This window comes from Betta splendens, chromosome 16, assembly GCF_900634795.4.
Source record: "Betta splendens chromosome 16, fBetSpl5.4, whole genome shotgun sequence".
In the NCBI taxonomy this organism is placed as follows: domain Eukaryota; kingdom Metazoa; phylum Chordata; class Actinopteri; order Anabantiformes; family Osphronemidae; genus Betta; species Betta splendens.
This window is the reverse complement of record NC_040896.2, coordinates 12,674,287-12,683,974: the sequence shown is the minus strand read 5'-3', so window position 1 is coordinate 12,683,974 and position 9,688 is coordinate 12,674,287. Positions and strand designations below refer to the sequence as shown.

At 56.7% G+C, this 9,688-nt stretch overlaps 1 protein-coding gene across 1 annotated transcript in view; it reads left to right on the top strand.

Annotated features, from left to right (window-relative positions):
- Nucleotides 1–4,326: 4,326 nt before the first annotated feature.
- The window catches only part of adamtsl4 (ADAMTS-like 4), a 21,635-nt gene continuing 16,273 nt past the window's right edge, over nucleotides 4,327–9,688 (top strand). Inside the window, exons 1-4 of the mRNA XM_029130181.3 lie at nucleotides 4,327–4,737; nucleotides 6,129–6,192; nucleotides 7,582–8,177; nucleotides 8,298–8,925. Coding sequence (XP_028986014.1) covers nucleotides 4,715–4,737; nucleotides 6,129–6,192; nucleotides 7,582–8,177; nucleotides 8,298–8,925 — 1,311 coding nt within the window. The 5' untranslated portion in view covers nucleotides 4,327–4,714. The remainder of the gene's footprint in view (nucleotides 4,738–6,128; nucleotides 6,193–7,581; nucleotides 8,178–8,297; nucleotides 8,926–9,688) is intronic.

Sequence of the window (9,688 nt, the reverse complement as noted above, 5' to 3'; positions counted from 1 at the left end):
TGTCACGAGACCCCGCAGCGACCTCACACACACACACACACACACACACACACACACACACACACACACACACACACACACACACACTGATTTGGATTCTGGAACGCGCCTGCAGTCGTCGGACCTCAGCGCCTTTGTGTGCGTCAGTCAGTAGCTGCAGGCCTGTAACTCGCCTCCGGGGGGAACGTGAGCAGAACGTGAGCAGCTCTAGGGCTTCTGCTCGCTCCACTCTCTACTCTCAGCACATGAGAACATACAGCCCTCGCTTGCATGTGTCAGAGGAGGAGGTTTTCACCCCGACCCTCAGCCCACCCGCGCCGTTCGCACCCGCTTCCTCTGGCTCTGCTTTCAGGGTCCAGCGCGGCTGCTCGGCCAAGAAGCCTTCGCGCGTGTGCTTCTCCTTATTTGATCTGGCTGCTGTCGCTCCCCCAACGCGTCAGCCGGGCGTCTTTTCCTTCAGACGGGCTCCTGCGCTCACGCTGAGCCGGTTCCGGTGCCGGTGCCGAGCCTGGGAGGTGGCACTTCGTGTCTGACACGCAGATGACCCCGTTCCCTCAACCTGCTGGATCGCTCCCAGGTGGGGACCGTTTCTAGGTTCAGGGTCAGAGGTCATGTTGACTCTCAGGCCAGAGAATAAACCGCCCCTTAGGTAAATTGACCAGTATTTACAGTCGCCGCTCTCAGTAGCTCGCTGTAAATTCCTTTGGCGAGTGCGGAAAGCGGAGCATCGGTTTTGAGTTTGCTTCCGTGAGCCGGTTCCAGCCCACGTGGAGGACGCGCGTGCTCCCGAATGCTGCCTGCACTTTTCACACCTCACCGGGGAACCGGGCCGGGCTGGAGAACTCCAGAACCGTAGAGGTAAACAGAGAGGAGGCCGACGGCGAGCGGACGAGCGGCCGTGGCTCATTTATTGCTGCTCACGGAGCCTGAGTGAAGCTACAAGGTTTGTGATGTGACATTTACTGGAAATAAGGCCCCCTGTAAATATTGTCAAAGATAACAGTTTCTGCAGAACCTTGATACTCGTGTTTTTTGGAACACAACTCGACAGTGGGTCGTGTAATTAAAAACAACATTAGCTCCTCTCCAACTATGTAAAAGCTGTAATTGACTCCACTTTTCTGCGCGTGAGCCTCTCCTCCTCCTCGTCTGCTGAAAGCGGCCGAGCCTTCGGGGAGTGAAAGGAGAAGACTCCGACCTCTGACCCCAGATTCCTGTTTGTCGGGTAACTGGAACCCGCCCGGGCGAAGGAGCCGCTCCGGTTCAGCCGAGGCCGGAGGAGCGGGTGGTACGCGGTGCGGCCCCCGTTTGACGCGGTGCCGAGGTTTATTTTGAAAGTCGTTTCGCAACCGCGGACGCGCAATTATTTATCTGCGACGTCTTTGAAGTGAAACGCGTCTGACGGCAAGTTTATTTGTTGTTCCGTCAAACCTTGGTTTGCACAGACACATGTGTCGTAACAGCTTCATGGTCGTGGCATGAATTATATATTAAAACCAAGACCATCAGGACGAGACAGACGAGAAACTAGATCACAAATTAAAGGAACGTTCCAACGTTTGCTCGGTTCAGATGTTAAAACATGATGACTGTAGAAACAACGGGCTTCACAGACTCCAATGCCTATAAGTCTAGTTACAGGTTTCACATATTTTACTTTATTCATTAACACCCAAAGAAGACGCTGTCATTCACCAGCGGAGCCGGTGGCTAAAAGCCGGCGCTACGGCTCTCAGTCTGTGTCCGATGGAGCAGAAACCTGCAGACTTTCTGCCCAGCTGCGGCTCCTGTGCCAAACATGTGTGAGCTGCGCCATGAATCCTGTTTGTTGTTATGTGAACGTACCTGGACCCGTGGCTTCTCTGAATGACCAACAGTTGCTCTTTGTGTGCGTGATTGGAGCGAGGTCTGTTCAGCCAATTAGGGTCCGGCTGAGCGACTGTGGGTCCTCGCTGCAGCTCTGCACCCTGCGTTTTCCACCTGAGGCGACGTTATCTGCACATCGGGGCTTCTTAGAAGTTCATTCTCAGGGAAAAAGCCTCGATCCTGGGGCTCTGAGCTCCGTCCAGACCAAACTGTAAAGATGTCAGCCGGTTCCTTCTCTGGCGCTCTGCTGCCTTTTCATAGCACACTCGTCCTGCTTTGATCCGGGCCCTGGCACAGGATTGGTGGAATGGAGCAAATATTGACTCCATCTGAGCCAGACGAGTCCCCCCCCCCCCCCCCCCTCCCTCTTTCTCTTTCGCTCTCCTTTTTACTGGCGGCTCCGGTCCGCTCTGCCATTACCTCTTTCTCTCGCATTCCCTTTCATCCGCACTCTTTTCGCTCTCTTTGTGTCCATGTCTGTCACCTCCCCTCCCCTCCCCTCCCCCCTCCCCCCCAGGCTTCTCAGGCTCCTCAGTGGCCTCTTCTCCTGTTATATATGAGTTAGATGCGTCCATCAGGTGAGGCCGAGTGAGCCACTCCCACTCTGTGTGTGCTGCCGTGGATCCGAACCTCAGCGTGTGAGCGTGCGGTCCAGATATATTCTCCGCAGAACCACTGTACACCAACACGTCTGCTCAAACCTTCACTGAAGTGTCTCCGTGTCATTGATGCAGTGGTTGTGGGCCCCTGTCCTCAGCTGCTCTAATGAGCCTGAAGGACTCATTAACTTTACCAGTAAAAGGGTCGCGGGCCTGAGGCTGGTGTGTGTGTGTGTGTGTGTGTGTGTGTGTGTGTGTGTGTGTGTGTGTGTGTGTGTGTGTGTGTGTGTGTGTGTGTGTGTGTGTGTGTGTGTGAGACTGACTTATGGCTCCCACGGGCCCCCGCTGCTCTGATCTGCTGCGGCCATTACTCAGATCAACCATCCGCAACAAATAACAGATCTGTTGCTACACGCATCTGCCACAGATCTTCACATAATTAAGGATCCGCGGCCGACGGTGCGTGTCCGCGGGCCAACGTGTTGCTCGCTGCTTCTCGGGGACCCAGAAAAACAAAGACGGGCAAAACGAGAGAAGACAGGGGGATAAAGGGAAGGGTGGGGGGGGGGCTGTAGGTTGTCGCGGATCGCTGGCGGCCGTGGCAGTGACCTCGGGCTAATTGTAGCTACTGATAGACACGCAGCTCCACCGTGACCCTCTGGAATCCACCCTCTCGCTCTCGCCACGCCCTCCACATTAACTTTTTGATTTAGTCCGATCAAATCTCAAGCCCGCGCTGTAATGTGGCCGGGCCGTGGCCTTTGAAGTCGCTAATCTCCGCCACCATCGCTGGGTCCGCGGTGCAGGACCCCCCCCCCCCCCCCCCCCCGTCGGAGAAAAGCACCAGCTTTGCCCTGGGACGTCCCAAACCGCGGGTGTGTTCACATGCTTCAGGTCGTAACTCACCCGTAACATCCGCCCCCCCTTCGTTCCAGTGGCACTTTCCCCATCGCACATCTCAGCTCAGAGAAACTGTAATTAAACAAGAGCTGATCAGAGACGACCTTAAACACGACCTGAGGGTCTGAATGTGTTCGAAGCTGCTTCTACGTCCGTCTCCATTCTTTCTCTTAGAGTTTGGCCACATCTCTCCTTTCACAACAGGGTTTTTTTTTTCTGGGATCATTCAGTGGCAGCAGCTACAGACCCAGAGTTCAGCCATGATAATATGACCCAGAATACGTAAAGCAGCCAAGCCGTTCTGTTATTGTCCACAGTCGTGTCAGAGTTTGCGTGGGTTTAAAACTGACACCCGGAGTTATTTCTGAGTCTCCGCCTCCTCCAAAGGTCCGGTTTAGCTCCTTATCCCACAGAGAACGCTCCATTTTTCCCCTCTGCCCTTCTGTGTCACCCGGTGACCCCCGCCCCCACACACACACACACACACACACTGCCCCCTGTGGGCTGTTTGGCCCAAGTGTCCTGTTGTAGACAACTGACAGATCAGAAGATTACAAATGTAAACAGGGCGCCTGCACATCTGCATCAGTGTGTGTGTGTGTGTGTGTGTGTGTGTGTGTGTGTGTGTGTGTGTGTGTGTGTGTGTGTGTGTGAGTGTGTGTGTGTGTGTGTGTGTGTGGTCGAGGAAACGCAGACATGTTTGCACCACTGCTAACAAGCTTCACGCATGCAAAGTGAATGAATCATTTCCACTTTGATCCTCTGTAACTTTGTTATAGCACTATTAGTGTTTGTATTGGCACAGAACCCAGCGCTTAATGCTCTGGACTTTCCCAGCAAAGTGTCTCGGCTGCAGATGCTGCCAGCTACAGTGAGTGGATCATTACCACCGATCAGCGTGGTCCAGTACAATGGAGCGTTCTCATGGATCGGGCAACCAAGAACGCGGCTCCGGGAGTTTTTACAGCTCAGTCAGGGCCCACGGCGCTATGTACGTGCGCGTGTGAGAGAGCGAGGGGCAACGGGAGTGTGCGCTTCGTGCGCGTGAACGAGGCAGAGTTGTGTAATCTGTCCGTTTTGTGTCTCCCGTCTCTCCCCCCCTCTCTCGCCCGCGTTCCCGTCGCACCGCTGGCTGCAGGCGTCACACCGGCGCACAATAAGGACCCAAAAAGTGAAAGAGAGAGAGAGAGAGAGAGAGAGAGAGAGGGGGCTTCCCACCCTGAAGGGATCACGGAGAGTGGCCGTGACACGGGGAAAGAGCAGCAGAGGAGGAGAACTTCCGCGGGACTTCATCACGTTTGACCGCGGCGGACCCGTAGACTGGACCCGGACTCGGTGTCGGTGGGAGCATGCGGCTCGGTTTACTGTTCAGGTAAAAGTTCGCCCTCACTCGGCTGCGACCTGCTGCTCGCTGCGCGGGGGCTTCGTCTCCACCGAGTGGCGCGGACTCCGTGTTCCTGCGTGACTCCCGGCGCGATTTCCCGCAAACTTGTTTTGCGGCGAAACCTCTGACTTTTACGCGCGACGCCCCGCCGTTGTGTCGCCGTTGCGTCGCGCGCCGGGCGCCGCGCGGGACGTAGGAGAGGAACGCAGCCGACGGCGAGCGGCGGGTCGGAGGTTCGTCGGAGGTTCGTGTCTCCCCTCAGGGTGCTAGTTCGAATCCTTCCCCACGCTCCCCTCTCGTCCCCGCGGCTCTGAGTTTACTCTGCAACGTGCCACTGTAGCGGGAGCGAAACGTGGACCCGGGTAGGGGGTCGTTAGTTCGGCCTGAGCGGCTCTGTTATGTCGGGCTGTGCGGGACCTTTGTGTGTGCTTTTCGGGGTAATTGTGTAGTCTGGTGTGGGGAAGCTTCCACAGACCACGGCGGTGCACCGCGCTGGGGAGAAGGGACCAATTACCCGGACTCCACGCGGCTTGCGGCGACGGCCCGGTCCTCGCGCGGAGCGCCGCGCGCCCGCCGCGGCGAACGGCTCGGGGCCGTTTCCCACCGCTGAGCCGCTCCACTTGCGCCCAATACACCTGCTCCCGCTGCTTCCCGCACGTTTGAGTCGCAGACGAGGCAGTTGTTTTAAAACCAGAGAAGTTGGAAGCGAGACGAATGGAACTAATGGGAATAGGCTGCAATAGTAGAATAAATAAAAGTCTCAGCTGCGCAGATTTATTTTTGACTGCTTCCTAAACAGCTTTACTTTAAATTTAAACGCTCTAACCCAAATTAAAGGATGCAGTTAACACCATCCCACACCATAAACCATAAACCTCCCTTTTCAACATCAAACCTCAAATAAAAAGTACCTACAGTACAAGATGATTTTGGATGTTGTGACTGATGGCTGGTGTGCGTGTGTGTGCGTGTGTGTAACAACCACATCCTCGGGGTGTGTACAGACCCACAGAGGCATGCAGAGAGAAAACATGCTTGCTGTTTAAACCCATTAGTTTGTTAGCGCCTGCCGGGGCTCCTCCGGCCGGTCGGAGACGTTTGCCCGTGAACCTCGGGGGGGGGGGGGGGGGGAAGAAACGTTTGTTTGCCCCGTCTCGAGCCCAAACGCCACCTGGAGCCGGCAGGAATGCGGCACCATCGGCGGCTGCGGTGCGATTCAGCCGCAGGTACGCTAGGTTGAGGGAGCAAACTCGAGGAAGTGAAAGAGGTTTGCGTGAGTTCGCGGTTTAGGTCATGGAACAGTGACGGCCTTTATAAAGGGGATCATTCAACCTGCTGTGCATCCGTGTGCTTATTTCTCCCTCTGTACTCGCCTGCAGGCTCTTTGCGCTGTGGGGCTTTGTGGAGCTCACGACATCCGTGACCAAGGCCGCCAAAAGGAAGGTGAGTCATTAGCTCGTCACAGGGGTCACTGCCGGGGTCAAAGGTCACGGCGCGCGGAGGGGCCGCCCTCGTTCGGGTCACAGTTCGCACGCACGCGTTCATGCGGCAGCAGAAACGCTCGGTCTCGTCCGAGAGGAGCGTTTCTCCTTCGGCGCGATAAATTCACAGACGAAACACGATAGCGCTCGAAGATACTCGCTGTATCTCATCTGGAAGGAGCTTAAATAAACACGGGCCTGTTCAGCGGCGACATTATGTCTTTGACTGTCAAATTAAAATCTCAGCAGATTCATCACCTGCATCTGCGCCTTCCAGCAGCGTTATTTAGCGTCTGGCTCCATAACGGAGTCAAAAGGAGGAATAATATTGGAGTCATCGGGCCAGAACGAACACATCCACATCTAAAAAGAGGCCGGTGTGGTTGAGGCCCGGCAGTACAGTGTGGTGGTGGTTTATCCGGTAGCTCCAGAGGTCGCGGTGGCTGCTGCCGGGTCACTGCTCACAGCTCATTAATGGTCCCAGTTATGTGGCAGCTGTGTGTTTGATGTCACTCATTATGACAGAATACACCTCCCCTCAGGACCACATGCACTCACGGCGGAGTCATTAGGCCCGCGGCCTCCCCCCCGCTCCTTCACAGTCGCCCTCCCCCCTTCTCTCCCCCTCCAAGCCTTCCACCGTTCTTCTCCTTGGGTGCGTCATCGTATCATGGTACGTTTCCACCTGTCCGGCCCTCGGCCCGCGACCCCTCCACAGGTCGCTGGTCCGCTGTGTTTACAGGCACATTTCCACCCATGTGCACACACGTTTGGATAAATGGGGAGGGGGGGGGGTGCTAGGAAGAGAAGTGAACCAGAGATTCATGATTTGGTTCTTTCTGAATGGAAACGTTTGTTCGGCTCTCACGTCCGCTGCGCTGCCAACCAGGCCAGCGCTTCAGTTATGAAATGAGAGGAGCACCGTTCACCGAGGAAGAGAACGCGAACGGGCCGCCGCTAAATGAGCGAAGTCTGATTTCAGGATTTATACTTTGGCATCGGAGGAAGGAAACCCGTGACTGCGGCTCGTCAGGAGTGAGGAAATGAGACTTTCCATAGATGTTTGATTTAGCCATGGCAACAGTTTCGCTTAGTTTACGACTTCTTTAAAATATTGCCACGGTTTGCATTTTTCTGTCACTTGAAAGTACTTGCGTAAATGATATTTTACTGACATAGTGACTTTTGAATCACGCACAGACCCAATTCTTTGAAACCATGTTCAATTTAAAGTGGAGTAAAAATGTGACTGTGAGTTCAAAAACTTAAATTTACTTTCTGCAGAAGTATTTGCCTTGTTGAAGTTGTAGTAAATGTTCCTGGACTGACTCAGCCTGTTGCTGTGTTCCAGGCGGCCGGCCGGAGGTCCAGACAGGTGTTTGAGGCTGAGCCTGTGGAGGGAGTGTGGTCCGTGTGGGGGGAGTGGTCACAATGCTCCCAGACCTGCGGCGTTGGCGTCTCACACAGGACCAGGAGGTGTTTAGCTCCTCCCCCTCCACAGGCCCCTCCCCTCTCCCACTCGCCTAACTGGGCGGGCTTCCTACCGCAGGGGGGAGGAGGCCCTCATGTCTCACCTGGGCGCCCCTACCTCCCGCCTCGTTACTCTGGGCAACATCCATCATATCAATCCCCACCTTCCTCCACCAATCACAACCCAGGACTTCCCCTGTATCGGAATACCCCCACCGGAGGAGGAGGAGGAGGAGGGGCAGGGGCTTCTCTACCTGTCCAGAGTAATCCGTCGCCTCCTTTTTACCAGCCGGATTTCCCCCCCGACAGCCAGCGTCCTGTGTCTGTGTATCAGCCCCCCTATCACACGCCTTCACAGAGCTACAACCAGCCGGCACGCACCATACGGAGGCCAACCAGTCCAGGAACAGGAAGGGCCACTGGGGGCGGGAGCAGAAGGTCGGTCTCCACCAATCGGGAGAGCCCGTCTGCGAGGAGGTGAGCGAGACCACACAAGACGACAGACGACAGACCACTAAATATGAGATTATTAGTGTTTGTGCTGCAGCTTGGAATCTGTCTCTAATGAACCGGTCTCCTGTTCCCATCGACTCGCAGGTCTTCCAGCATCCGTCCCGGTCAGTTTGGATATGGCAAGGTCCCCTTCTCCTTACCGCTGCATCGGCCCAACCGCCAGGCGCGCCACACCGCCAACGGCACGGACGCCGCCTCAACCCCGCCCCCAGCAGCTGTCAATCAACTGGGCGACGCCAGGAGAGAGGAGGAGCGGCAGGGGAGCGACGTCGCGGAGGAGCGGGAGATCACCGAGTCGCCCGCCGCGGAGGAGGCGCCCACGGCAACCGCAGCGCGTCGCCAGGGCAACGGAGCCCCGCCCCCGCAGGCGGAGCGCGGGCGGGGCAGAGAGCGGGTCCCGCCCCCTCGCCCCTTCTCGCGCTCCTCGCCGTCCCCGGCCTCCAGCCGCCGCTTCAGCTGGCACTCCGTCACCGCCCCGCCTCCCCCCGTCTCCCCCCTGTCGCGCCCCGCCTACCCGGCCTCGCGCTTCTCCTCCCCCCTCCACCGCCCCGGCTCTCCGCATAGAGACAGGGAGCTCCCCATCGCCGCCGTCTACCCGCTGCAGCACGGCCCACACCTGGGCGTGGAGCCGGGCCGCGACGCGGGACGGGCAGCGCCGCAGCTCCACAGATGCTCTGGGCCGGAGAAGGAGCAGCGCAGGTGCTTCTCGCAGGTAAAATCCCCCCCAGTAAAAGGAGGCCCCACTCCTATTCAATAACCCCCTCCAACAGGCACAGCGTCCCCTGACCACCCGGCTGCGTCTATGTATAGCCGCAGGCGAGCTTGATTTATATGCAGTCAGGAGCAGTCAGGCAGCTGTAAAGCGAGCAGCCGGAGGTCAGCGCCGAGCATCTGATCGGCAGAACCTTCCGCGGCTGCAACACTGGCGTCCTGTCAGCGAGCGCTCAGGCAGAACCCGACTTAAACTGCGTGTGCTTCTCCAAGGTGCGTTCAGGGTCGCAACCACAGCGGGAGGCCCGTGTCGTCCTGTCTGTCCGTTTGGGGGGGGGGCAGCACAGAGGGGGCTTTATCAGCGGCGAGGTATGCAAACAGTAACACGCTGTTAATACGACGCTGAGAGACAGCGCTGACTCGGGTTTCACTGACTTAATGCCACGCTTGATTTCACTCGATTTAAGATTGAGAGCGAACACGCTCGATGGGTCGCTCTCTCCGACGGCACCTGTCCTGGAAGACGTGGGACGCATCTCTTATAAGTTAATCAGTTTTAATCGGGATCAGCTGCGTCGGCCCAGTCGCTCTCGCACTCTTTGCGTTGGCTGCTTTAAATCACCAGCAGCCGTCCATCGCTGCCATTTGTTAGACATCAATCAGGCAGATTCTGTCCCCGGAGTTTAGGAAAGACACACAAACTGTGGAAAGTCAGGGAGTTCAGCTTGAGCCTTTTCCAAATGTCGCTGTGGTACCATTTATTG